The sequence below is a fragment of the Gopherus evgoodei genome, chromosome 23, assembly GCF_007399415.2.
Source record: "Gopherus evgoodei ecotype Sinaloan lineage chromosome 23, rGopEvg1_v1.p, whole genome shotgun sequence".
Classification (NCBI taxonomy): Eukaryota; Metazoa; Chordata; order Testudines; family Testudinidae; genus Gopherus; species Gopherus evgoodei.
Genome location: NC_044344.1, coordinates 6886348 through 6898791, shown reverse-complemented (window position 1 = coordinate 6898791; position 12444 = coordinate 6886348). Strand labels below are relative to the sequence as shown.

The following is a 12444-nucleotide window of genomic DNA, read 5'->3' as shown; positions in this document are numbered from 1 at the left end:
GCAAATTGATAAAGATGAAATTAAGTACACTTGTGTGAACACTTATTTCGTAGGGTCTCATTGCTGTCATTTAGCTTGTCATCCTTAAACTTCTCATTGACATCAACTGGAGTAGTGCAACAGAACTATTATTCCATGTAATAATAAATTAAATTCAAGCTTTTTAGTTCTGATAGCTAATGGTGCATTTCAGCTAAAATTGTTTATCATCAGTTATTTCATATGGTATTAGGAAATAGCCTGTATACTCATCATTTAAATGATCAGGTACCTATTATAGGTTAATTCCTGAATCCAGAAGAGTCTTAACTATTTTTTTTTCCATGCTCCTTTTATTCCAGGTCATACAAGAATCTGTATTAAATAATTATTTAACTGCAAACCAGTGGGACCTATTATATTTTCCTCACAAAAGAGGTTCATTGTAAGTAAAGGTTTTGCTTCACTAGAAATAGAGATTCAGTATACCCAGGTTCTGAATAAGATGGTGTTTCTGCTCAATATTTGGAGAAGATAATTCTGTACACTTATGTCATCACCTGTGTTCACACCCTTTATCAGTGCATCACTTTGGAGACAGAGAAAAGAGACCAAGTTTCTTGATAAGTGTGCAGTTTGGCAGAACTGTTGTGGTGTCCTGCTAGTAAAATAGTAGTGAATTAAACCCCCGCTCCCCTGTCTAAGAAGCTCCTACAGTAGCGAGCTTGATGTTCAGTTCACCATTTTTAAGGAGGTGGTACTTCAGTAACTCCTGTTAGACAATATTCATACTCTAGTGACAGGCGCAAGCTAGGAGTCCTGACTCCCCACTCACACTAACAGCCTTTTGATGAAGCGTTGAGAGAATATAGTGTATATATGTCATCACCTACTACATGTTTTGTGTTAGCGACTCCAGCTGTGTGTGCTCAGCGCAGGCAGGCCCTACCACAGCGGGCTTCCCCCACGTGGTCCTGGTGTAGGCCTCAGCCTCTTGCCCTACTAACGGGCTCTAAACGTGGAAAAAAACCCTCGGTTTCGTCAGTGAGGCTGAAAACCAGCCGGCAGGCGCTAAACCCCAGCGCTCACCTGATCTGGCGTGGGGAGGGGACGGGAGCCTACTACCGCCTGCCTTGCTGATTGGGCATTGGGGCGGGGCTTGAGACACAAACATGCCTTGCGTTTCTGATTGGTGCTTGGAGTGAGGGGGTGGGACTCTAATTGGATTTCCGATTGGATGCCGGAGAGAGGCAGGCCTTCTGGACGCTTCTCCTTTTCTGATTGGTCTCTGGTGGGTTGCCCATCTGGGGCGCCTCTGATTGCTCTCTGGTCCGGATAGGAGGGGAGTGCGATATTATTATTTCGTGCTCTTCTGATTGGACCCTGCACAAGGGTGGGACCTTAACAGTTCTGCTCCCTTCTGGGCTATGCGGGGCGTGGCGGCGGCCCTCCATTGGCCGGTGGGCGGAGCCGGCCGCCGCCGGGGCCCAATGGGCAGTGGGGTACGTTGGTCAGCTCCGCCCCCGAAGCTCTGATAAGTGGCAGCGCGGGGGGGTTCGCTAGTTACTGTTGGGGCTCGCGGGAGAAGGCGGGTGAGGTTGGGTTGGAGCTGGGGATGTCGGGGGCCGCCGGGGCCTCCTGCTGCCGGGGCGGAGTGGGGGGGCTGCAGCCGCTTAGGGCCACCATCCCTTTCCAACTGCAGCAGCGGCGCGGGGCAGGCGGAGACGGCGGCCGGGCAGGTAATGGGGGCCTGCGGGAGGGGCGAGCTCTGGTGCTGGTGGGGGAATGGGAGGGAGGGGGCTGGGCTGTCGGGCGCGTAACGAAGTGTTGGGGGGAAGGGGAGAGAGCTGGGGGGGTGGGGAGAGAGGAGGGGGGTGTGGGGGAGGGGTGAGAGCTGGGGGGTGGGGGGAGGGGGTGGGAGGTATGGGAGGGGGTGGGAGGAGGGGAGAGAGGTGGGGGGTATGGGGGGGTGGGGGAGGGGTGACAGCTGGGGGGGTGGGGGGAGGGGGAGGGGGAAGAGCAGAGGGGGTGGGGCCGTGGTGCTTGACAGAGACCGTACCCTGGAGCCTCCACTTCAGGAGCGGTTAGGGCCGAGCCCCCGCCCGGCCACAGCTCCCCCCGCCTACGAATTCTCTCCCCGCCCCTCCCCCATGTCAGTTGGGGTCCCGTTAGCTCGCACCCGCCCGCCACGTGCTTCAGGACCCAGCCGTGCGGGACCGGCCCTCCGACGCAGCAGCACCGCCGGGGCTGGTCAGGCCCTGAGGTGCGCCCCCCTGCAGTGGCCGTAGCCCCCACCCCCTTCATCTGTGGCCGTTCAGCTTCCTGCTGGGCTGACCGGCTCACCCCGCCTCTCCCGGGGGACGGTTCCCAGCTGACAGCTGGCCAGTAGGGCTTGCCCACCTATTCCCGTTAGGGGCCCGTTTCTGTCGGTGTAGCCAGATTTGTTGCCGACCCAAGTTCTTCTCTTGCACGTGCAGTAAACAGGTGTGTGGGATGCATACAAGGAGGAAGACCAAAAGCGGCAAGTGAACAAAGCAAGGCCCTTTTCCCACCCAGTAAAGCATCCTCAGCTGTACTCCTGCAGAGCCTAATCTGGCCTTTAGGGCATATGGCAAAGCACCTTGGCTGGCTCCTGCCTGAGGGTTGTGATGGAGAGGCTTATACTTGGGTTGCTTAGCTAAGGTTGAGTTTTTCATAATGTGCTACTGTTTGAGTTGTAGGTGAGCCCAGAATCTTTGTGATGAGCTGGTTTTTAATGGTGGAAAAATAGCTTAGTACTTGTTAACATGGCAGTGTGCGTGTGATAAAATGCTTAATATCCACTTCTAGAGCTGGATCAGGTTGGAAACATAACTTCCCTGTATTTATCAGCTGGTACTGGCTTGGTTATGGTGACATAACTCCACAAGTGCCTCTACCTCTTAGCCTTCCATTTCCCATCTTTGAAAAGAAAATAAGGTACTTCTCACAGGGATGGTTAGGAAGATTACTTAACCTTTGTAACAAGAAGATGAAAAGCTTTATTAAGTGTGCCATTATCAACTTGACAAACTGAGCAATGATCCCACCCAGCACAGGGATCAAAACTTGTTAGCTACACTTGGATGGAAGGATCTGTATGCTGAGAAAGAGAGGAGGGAACAGCAACATATAGCAGAGAGCAAAAAGGTAGGATTTTTCAAATTCATATGACAGTAGCTCTGGTGATCTTGGATTCCTAGAACCTCCGTTCTTGGCTTCAAAGTTAGTTTTGAGTTTAAATCTGAACTTTTCTGAAGGGTGTGGGTGGAAAGCCCCTGCGTCTTAGTCTAAACATGCTCTCTGGTTGATTAAATTTACAGCTTACACTCTCTTTATTCTAACCATATCATCAGTCTGAGCAGAGTGACTTTGGCCCAAGCCATGAGTATATAGTGTTCAAATGGCTGATGCTGCGACTCAGGCTGAAACTGAAATTATATAGTGGTGCAAATTGTTTGCCTTCTTTTTTTTTTAAAGAAGAGGTAATTTGAATCCTTATCAAGTACTGAGTCAAGGGAAATAGTATTGCCTAGAGCTAGACCTATGGATGGTTCTGAGACTTGTTTTCTGTTCCCACATCTGCAGCTGACTTTGAGAAAAATCACACTGCTGGTTCCTACGTCTGTAAAATAGGGATATTTACCCATCTTTGTAAAGCATTTTTAGATTCAGTGAGGGAAGTCTCTTTTCAGAGTATTAATGTAAGAAAAGTGCATAAAATGAGTATGTACTTGTGAATGCGTTTTAAATACAAATTGAGTGGGTGGAAATGAGAATAATGAGAGACTGGAATGGGTGAGATATGGGGGAGACACTGGGGGGGATTTGGGATGAGAGGCAAAGATATAGTGGAAGGCGAACAAGAGCTAAACTAATTGGAAGATATTTTTGACTGCATTAAAACCATTTTGGGGTAGATGCGGTAAGTTTAAAATTCCATGTGGGCATTCTAATTATATGCACAAATAAGGAGCTTTCATCTTTGGGCTCTTGCAGTCCCTTATGCACATTTGCCTGTTTGAGGCAGGGAAAATTTATTTGCCTTGCATTATAACAAGTTGCCTTATTTTAAGATGGCTTTAGGTCACAATTAAAAGAAGCTAAACTGAAAGCTGTATCTGGAGTTGAACAGTGCATCCTATTACTGAGGTCACTTGACTTGACACAGAAGCAATCATTTAAATTTATTTGTACTGTAAACCATAATGGGTCCCAAAACTGCATTGCTGAGGTATCTCTAAAGTCATTTTTTTAAATCACTAAGTATAACCTTTTTGGAGGGTTTATATGAGCTTGTGGAAATGTTTTTCCTTCATGTGTGATTGCTGATTTGTTTATATGGTTGCTCATGAATGCTGAGCTGCTGCTGAAATCTTTCTTACTATATGAAAGAGCAGTGCAACACTTATTTTGGACAAAACACAGGATTGCATGGGCTTTTCAAATAGTAAAGAATGTTGGTAAAAATTTTGGCCTACCAACCTTGACAACATCCGTTTGAAATGCTTTTATCTGGTTTTATGCATCAATTCTTAAATCTACTTTAGGGTGGGTTAGAGCAGTCACTTTTATAAAGTGGGAATTAATGGCTGTTCCTCAAGTGGTGTGCATTTTGTTATTGGAGGCTTATAGTACTAGTTTTTCCTGCCACTGTGAGGATTATTGATCAGAGAAACCATTAGAGTATTTTGCCCAATTTACACTTGAAATGAGTTCATGAAATAAATAGCCCATTTCTTTGAGTACTCATCCACCCTCTATGCCACCTCTACTCTGAAACTGAAATGAAACTGCTGTAAATATGGCAATTTATCATTTGACAGTCTGAAAACTTATAAAATTAAAGCAAAACGTTATCAAGAAATTAGGACATACGTAGGGTAGCTTTTTCTGCCAGCTGCATTATGGAGTCTCATTGTGGCTCTGTACTGCCCTGTGACATGGCATTAGATGCTTGTAGGTTTTCTGAGCGTTAGAAGGCTGAAAATCCACTGACAGTGTTCAGAAACAGGAATTGCTGGTCTTCATTTCTTCCTGGCTTTGTGCCCTCACTGCTCAGGCTCTGGCAGCTTGAATTTTTCCTCTTGATTTCGTTCATATACAGTTTGAGATGTATTTAAATTTCCATTGCTGTGCCCCAGTCACTGTTCATACAATAAGCTTCACTTACCGTTTGTATGTGTGGGAGCTACTGCAGTAAATTGGCTGTGGTTTAACTAAAACTATATCAGTGTTTCCTAACTTGAAAACTTTCTTTACATTCTTGGGATCCCAGCCCTGAAATCTGTTGCTATCAATTTTTTTTTCTTCATTCCTGTGCCCTGGTTTATTGGATTGCTCATGAGTGACTTGACTGCTGGCCTGCTGAGGTGGGTTACTCTTAAAAAGCTGAAGCCCAACATTTTCTCCAGTACTAGCTGTATGTCTTTCCATGGCTTTGACTGACGCATGGAAAGACAGTCTTTGAGCCCGTCTGATTCTGCAGCTGCTTCGTTCACAGAAAATCCTGCTGAAATAAAATAGGGAGCAGCTGTTGAATCTGCCCCTTAAAGAGCTTTTGCTAAACTGCATAGCTATTCTGCAGTGGAGAAGCCAGGAAAACAGTTCTATGGAGACTGGGGTTTGTTGTCTTGGTGTTTAGAAGTCTTCATGCTTTGAAGTTTATAGTGTGTGGCAATGGAGGTAGCCATGAGGGTTTCGGACATCCCTTATCTCTTCAGTGGTGTAGTTTATGCTAGTAAGGTAGGTAAATTACTACCCTGTCTTGAAGAGCCTGTTCAGATATGGGCCAAACTCCTCCACTGTCTCCTTTTGTACCAGTTAGATGGCTTGGAGACTGCTGGTGCTATCAAAATTCCATAGGTTCAGTAACAGTCAAGAGCTATGTTCTCACAAAGGTGGAATCAGCTCTTTGGAAATGTTGAGTTTTATTTTAGTTCGCTGTAGACAAAGCTGTGCTGTGTGAAGCTCCAGTTTCCCCCAATGTATATTTCGAGCTCCACATTAACTGGAAAATTTCTCTTCTGAGTATCCAGACTCTAACCTCCACAGGGACCTATGATTACATTTCTACATGCTTCATGCCCTTGAATCTACTGGGATGAGAACCAAGCAGTCTTGGCTTTCTGAAGATCTTGCACAGATGGCTTAAATTTGGCTTTCTAATTGTCTAAAGTAAATTGTTGAGGTCCTCTGAGCTTTCTCCTTGCCAGACTGACCATTGGAAATGGCAGCTGTTTAAGAAAACTTGGAACTTAATATGTGTGGCAGCATTGGCGTATGTGGTGCTTTATGAATACAAGTGGACCAACTACGTGCCCTGCTGAGCTTGCAGTCTAAATTAGACAACACATAGAAAAAAGTAGAGGATGGATCAGTGCACCATAAAAGCAAAGCAACTCCATAGTTGTTTTCTTAGTAGTTCCAATAGTTCCAGTAGTGATGTTAAAAATAACAAAACTTTTGTTTATACTGTAATATAAGCTGTGTTAAAGGGTCGTGGTGATTCGGGGCTGACTGGTTAGCGGTGCACAGGTGGTCACAAACTGCATTTTAAGGGGAGCCTTGGAGAAAAGGGAGGACATTTCTTGTTCCATGAGAGGAGACACTCTATGATATAGGGAGTGGCATGAAAGAAATGCATAGTTGGTGGAGGGCATAGGAGTTAATTATTGGTGGTAGAGTGTAGTACATGAGAGGGGGGGAATAGTGTGAGATGAGTAGAGATGAAGGCAGAGGGTCTTCACCTGTGCATGCATGTAGCTGTGGCTGGGAGATGACATTGGTTAGGGATTACGTTTTCTGCCAATTTCCATACGTCCTGTCGTCTTAATAGAGACTGTATTGGTAAAGAATTATGGACATGATCACTTATGGGTAACTATTCCCTTTTCACCAGGACAAAAAGTTTCCTCTGTCATGTAGCTTATAGAGTTATATAGTGTTCTTTAACTTTTTGGGAAGTTGATATTAACTGAGGTGACTCATCTAACTAGCATTTTGTAGCTTGCTCTCTGAATTTGCCTGTTTCTGAGATGCCAAATCTTTTTCTTGCTGCGTAGATCTTGCTAGACAGTGAAGAACTGAGTGAATTACCAAATCAGGATTCATCGTGGCATCAGTGTGAAACCATGTCTGGTGAATATTCTAGATTTAAACTGGTTGGGACACGGTTTCATAAGCGGTTAAGTCTGTGTATGCTTGGCAGAACAAAAACGTTGTTTAGGAGGAAAATGTCTGTTTACCACTTGAAAGCATTGTGAATGTATTTTGTCTACATGGTATAGCTAGAGCAGAGCCTGATAAGTTAATATTTCTCCTCCTCACCTCTGCTATAGCCGTTTTGAAATAAACTTGAAGGCTTTCACTACCAAAATAGTGGCCCAGGTGTTTGTGGTTTTGCTGTTCTTGGGTTTTCTTTTGTGCTGTTGAGTAACTTCCCCAGGTGTATTTATGAAGGGATGGTCAGAGTGGGGCCCACCCCTCATCTTTAATATGTACCTGTCCTCTGGTAAGGAATTGCTTTGTGGGGGTGATTGCTTAGATCCAGTAAAGCATTGCATGGTGGAATCTGTAGTCTCCATATGCTGCAGCCATCCTTTACTTTAAATCAGGAGTCATGGCCAATTATCTGATCAGTTTAGTGTAAGTTGGCTAAAAGTTATATGTCCGTGAAGTAATGGATCTCCTACTAACCCTGGCATTCCCTCCCAGGGATTTGTGGACTTCTGGAAAACATGTAAATGTGATGTTGGTACCATATTGAGCAGGGCTGAGGATCTTGTTGCTGGTAGTGATGGGAGTAACTTTAGCTGCCTTCAGTATTCAATTTCTTGCATTGTTGGTCTGATTTTTTTCCTCAGGTGAAACATCCGCATGTTGGCTGATTATATAGTAAAGTTTCACATGCATGTGTTTAGTATGTGTGGAATGAATCGTTCCCTGTGATAGGAATAAGTTGGCTGGTTTCATTCAGCAGATCTTGGATTCTTGAGTGCGTCTATGGTTGTCTAATTGGCAGTCTACCTGTAACCCTGTGTTTTGGATGAGGGGTGTCTCAGGCAGGATTAACAGGTCAGGTTGTGTCAACCATAACAAAAATAGGAGAATTAATCCACTTTCACGCCAAGTGAGAAGATAGTAATTGTAGGAGATGTAACTCAGGACACTATGAACTTCAGTAATAATAGAGCCTAACTTGGATTATGTTGTACTGTGTCACACAGCAAAGACACTTGCACACAAACTCTGCTCAGCTAAATTGAAGGAATAAAGCTGAACTATTCCTTGCAAAAGTCATAGGACATCCTGCTGCTTTTCCCTCTTTCTTAAGGGCTTTTTCAAGGGTGTGTGGATTGACAGAATTTGAGGGATTAGGGACAGGGAGGAAGTTGTCCAGAAAGTGAACATCCGTAGGGACTGGATTGAAGATGGGAAGATCTTGCAGTTAATATTCTTGCTGCTGCTCTAGACAAAAGCAGTTCATCTTTGCCCTATGCAATCAAGTCAGTTCTCTTTATCTTCTATAAAGTGTGGCTATATACAGTATAAGGCTCTGACCTGAGGCCAGATGCAAAACACAGGTGGTGTAATGTTAAGTGTAGAACAAGTTTGTCATGAGCCATGTAATTAGAGCCACTTCAGGGTGTTCTGTTCATGTGGATCATTCACTATAAATTTGCTGCTCTCAGCTTGCTTGCCTCTTTACAAGTCTGGGAACGGGGAAATAAAGGATGTGATCGCATCTGTCACTAATTTTGACTTGTATTGACAGTTCTGTATCAGACAAGCTGCTCCCTGCTTTAATATTTTGCTTCTATTGGGTAAATTTGAGGTTAGCTTGTGCCCCGAAGGAACGAGATGGCTTTTATGGGCTATCTGAATTGCTCTCTTGAGATCTGGGTTTGTGTCTTTGGATCCTTTTTTTTTTCTATCAGAATGTAAACAATAGAGTTTCCAATGGTCTACCAGTACATTTCAATAACATTGCTTTGAGTATGATACAGAGCCAGAAGCACTGGAGACCATAATCTGTTAGGGACCGGGTGGACTGTAAACTCTTAATTCCAGGCACTGTTTTACTTTGCATGTGTACAGTGTCTAGTGTATTGGTGTTCTGATGTCAGCTGAGGCTTTTAGACTCTACTGTAACACATTATAATACATAATAAAATAACTTTTCCTATGGGAAGTAGTTGGATACAAAAACAAATAATCCCAGTTTAAACTAGTTATGTTTAAAACAGGGATGGGCAAACTTTTTAGCCCAAAGGCCGCATCTGGTTATGGAAATTGTGTGGCAGGCCATGAATGCTCATGAAACTGGGGGGTGGGGGGGTGAGGGCTCTGGCTTGGGGTGCAGGCTTTGGGGTGGGGCCAGAAATGAGGCATTCAGGGTGTGAGGGGGCGCTCCGGGCTTGGGGGTTGGAGTGTGGGGGAGGGCTGGGGGTACAGGCTCTAGGGTGGGGCAGGGGATGAGGGGTTGGGGGTGCAAGAGGGGGGATGAGGGCTGGGACAGGGGTTTAGGGTGCAGGAGGGGGGCAGGGGTGGGGTGTACGCTCCAGGTGGCACTTACCTCAAGCAGCTCGTGGAAGCAGCGGCAAGTCCCTGCTCCAGCTCCTAAGCGGAGGCACAGCCAGGCAGCTCAGTGTGCTGCCCCGTCCGCAGGCACCTCCCCTGCAGCTCCCATTGGCCATGGTTCCTGGCCGATGGGAGCTGTGGGGGCAGCGTTTGGGGCAGGGGCAGCATGCGGAGGTAGGTCCCTGGCTGCCCCTGGATATAGGAGACGGAGGGAGGACATGCTGCTGCTTCTGGGAGCCGTGCAGAGCGGGGCAAGGCCCGGCTGGATTAAATTAATCTCGAGGGTCAGATTAAAATGTCTGAAGGGCTGGATTGCAGCCCTTGAGCCCTAGTTTGCCCACCCCTGGTTTAAATGCAAGCTGACCTCATAGGCCACACTTCCCTTTTCCCCAGATTAGCAAAGCCATAAGAGAAATTTTGGTAACATATTGTGTATTGTAATTCTTTGCTTTTTTACTTTTGCATTGGAGTCATGCTATAATTTGTGAACTTCTGCTATGCTTCCTACTCTGCAGAATTTACTTACTGGCTTCGTTGTTGGGCACCAAAAGCAGGTGGCGAGGCCTGGAAGGTTTCTTGCTTGTTTTTAACCTTAGAAATATCAGCAATAGCAAATCTGATCTGTTTTTTACTGGTTTATTTCCAAGGACCCAGAGGATTGAATGGGTATTTCCTCATCCTTTAGTCGAGGACAAAGTTGAATCTTAGTGATCTCTACTCCTAACTGTCAGGTGTTCGGTTTGTTTTTGTTAAATCTATTTAAAATAGAAGTCTTTAATGAGGACTAGAAATTAGTTCCTCTCAATTGCTCAGGGTTTCACTTTCTGTATTTGACATAATCCTACTAGTTCTCCAGTCATCTGTAATCCACTGGGTAAAAGAGTAAACAATGTAAATTTCAAATGTAAAAACCTGTTTCTGAAGCAACCCTTATATGGTTCGTATAGGGTCAGTAACCCACCTGTTCTTTGCCAGCTCACTCTTAACTTTGCAGAGCATAAAAGCCAGTTCAGAAGTGCTGCATGTATGCACTGGGATAAGTGATCCACTTGCTTGAAGCCCTGGTTGAAGAATGCCTTCAGACCAGGCCTGAGAATGTCTGTTGGAGCCAAAGATTTCAAGTTGGAGGATGTTGAAATACTCCAGATTGTTTTTTTTCTAATTATAAAATAAAATTTTAGAGAGTTAAGATAAAAGGTGAAAAGTTCAGCTCATTTCCTCCAGTAACTGGGTATTTAGCTACAGCCTTGGACCCTAAGTAACTTGTGTTTGTGTTCAGTGGAGCTTCTCCTTAAGGCATGCATTGTCTTTGGATTTGATTGAGTGCCACAGAAAAGCCTGAACTTCTAGTATTCCTTATTGAACAATATCCTTAAATTACATCTGCAGATGGCTTTTTTCCTTGGACAGCTTTCTCCAGCTGCATTCAAATACAGCCTGTAACTAGGGAAATGGTTACAAAGTCTGCAATTTCTTTAGTTTTGCTTGCAGGCCAGATCTTAAAACTCCAACCCAGTTTAGCAGTGCCTACAGGAGAAGTTGATTTGAATCATACCTAATGTCAGTCTAGCTCTTCAATCTGGTAGCTCCTCTTGTCATACACTGCTCCTTATCCTTGGCTATGAGTGAATGAAAATTCTTTTCCACAAGGTCATCAAGGGGCTGCATCTTTCAGTGCAAAATGGTAGCCTATCCAGCTGATTCAGCCTATAAGCTAGATGACTAGAAAGGCTCTTGCATGTTTTTCAGAGGGTTGCATTTTGGCGTTGGCTGTCTTGAAACTGTGTTGGAGTTTGGAGTCTGGATGTCTTGGAACTGTGTGCACAGATCTTATGCAAGAATCGGAGGGGTACTGTGGTTTAACCTCAGCTTCTGCCTAATCACCGGAAGATGCAGTGGATTTCAGTGCTCCCAAGGCTGTGCAGTTTATATATGTTTATTGAAATGGAACCAAGGGCTATGAAATATGTAACTGGTGCGTATGTGAATTTACCATGTTGGTTGTAAATCTTTTATAAGTAAAAGAATTATAATCCTCAAGGTGGAGGAATAGAACAGAGGCAGAGATGTAGAATATTTACTTTGCACGGAGATGTCATCTTAAAATAGAATGTATGCCAAGAGTTGTGGATGTTTTCAGCTATTTGTGCTACAGAGAAATGTTAATGCTAATTGTTGGGGATGGGGATGGACATTTTTGTCCTCTTCCTAAATCCCCCTGTAACCTGGTGTTTTTTTTAAACTTTCACTATTATGAACAAACCCCCTGGCTGAGCTTGCTTCCGGTTCAAATTATTCTCTTGTCTACCTACTCATGTACGTTGAATGGTTGACATAAGTTATCAATGGATGTCTCACTTGACCTTACCCCTCCTCCATATTTGTGAATATAGTCTTCCTTTTCTACACCTACGTTCTGGATAAAACTGGCTTTTTCCCTGCTAGAATCAGCACTACCTTACCGTTTTCAGCTCTCGGAACAAGGAGATGCCTCAGTAGCTAATCTGCTCCTTATCTTGCATCAGGGATCCCTTTCTTCATACCCAGTTCAGTGTTTATTTCTGTTTTGCAGTACTTGGGAATTCCTCCAATACTATTGTGACAGGGGCTTTAGTACCTAAATAGCTCTGCCCTTCAGTGGCTTGAACAAGAAGCCAGCATCTTCAGCATGTTCTCTTCTGGGGGCACTTAAAATGCTCCTTTTGTTTCTGGTACAGGCTTTAGATCTGCTCTTTGTCCCTTCCGCTTCAGAAGGGCTTGCTTATTGTCTTCTTCCATAGAGACAGCTGTCTTTTCTGTGACATCCATGGGAGCTTTAATCCTGAGCCCTACCAACTTCCACATCTCACCTTGATTCCAGTCTTG

At 44.8% G+C, this 12444-nt stretch overlaps 1 protein-coding gene across 5 annotated transcripts in view; it reads left to right on the top strand.

The window, feature by feature from the left end:
* Positions 1 to 1554: 1554 nt before the first annotated feature.
* The window catches only part of FAM117A (family with sequence similarity 117 member A), a 29231-nt gene continuing 18341 nt past the window's right edge, over positions 1555 to 12444 (top strand). Inside the window, exon 1 of one of the 5 annotated variants that reach the window (XM_030541234.1) lies at positions 1555 to 1718. In XM_030541234.1, coding sequence (XP_030397094.1) covers positions 1595 to 1718 — 124 coding nt within the window. In that variant the 5' untranslated portion in view covers positions 1555 to 1594. Of the gene's footprint in view, positions 1719 to 7115; positions 7138 to 11523; positions 11555 to 12444 lie in introns of those variants that run through there. The other 4 variants (XM_030541229.1, XM_030541230.1, XM_030541232.1 and 1 more) reach the window with 4 other exon arrangements.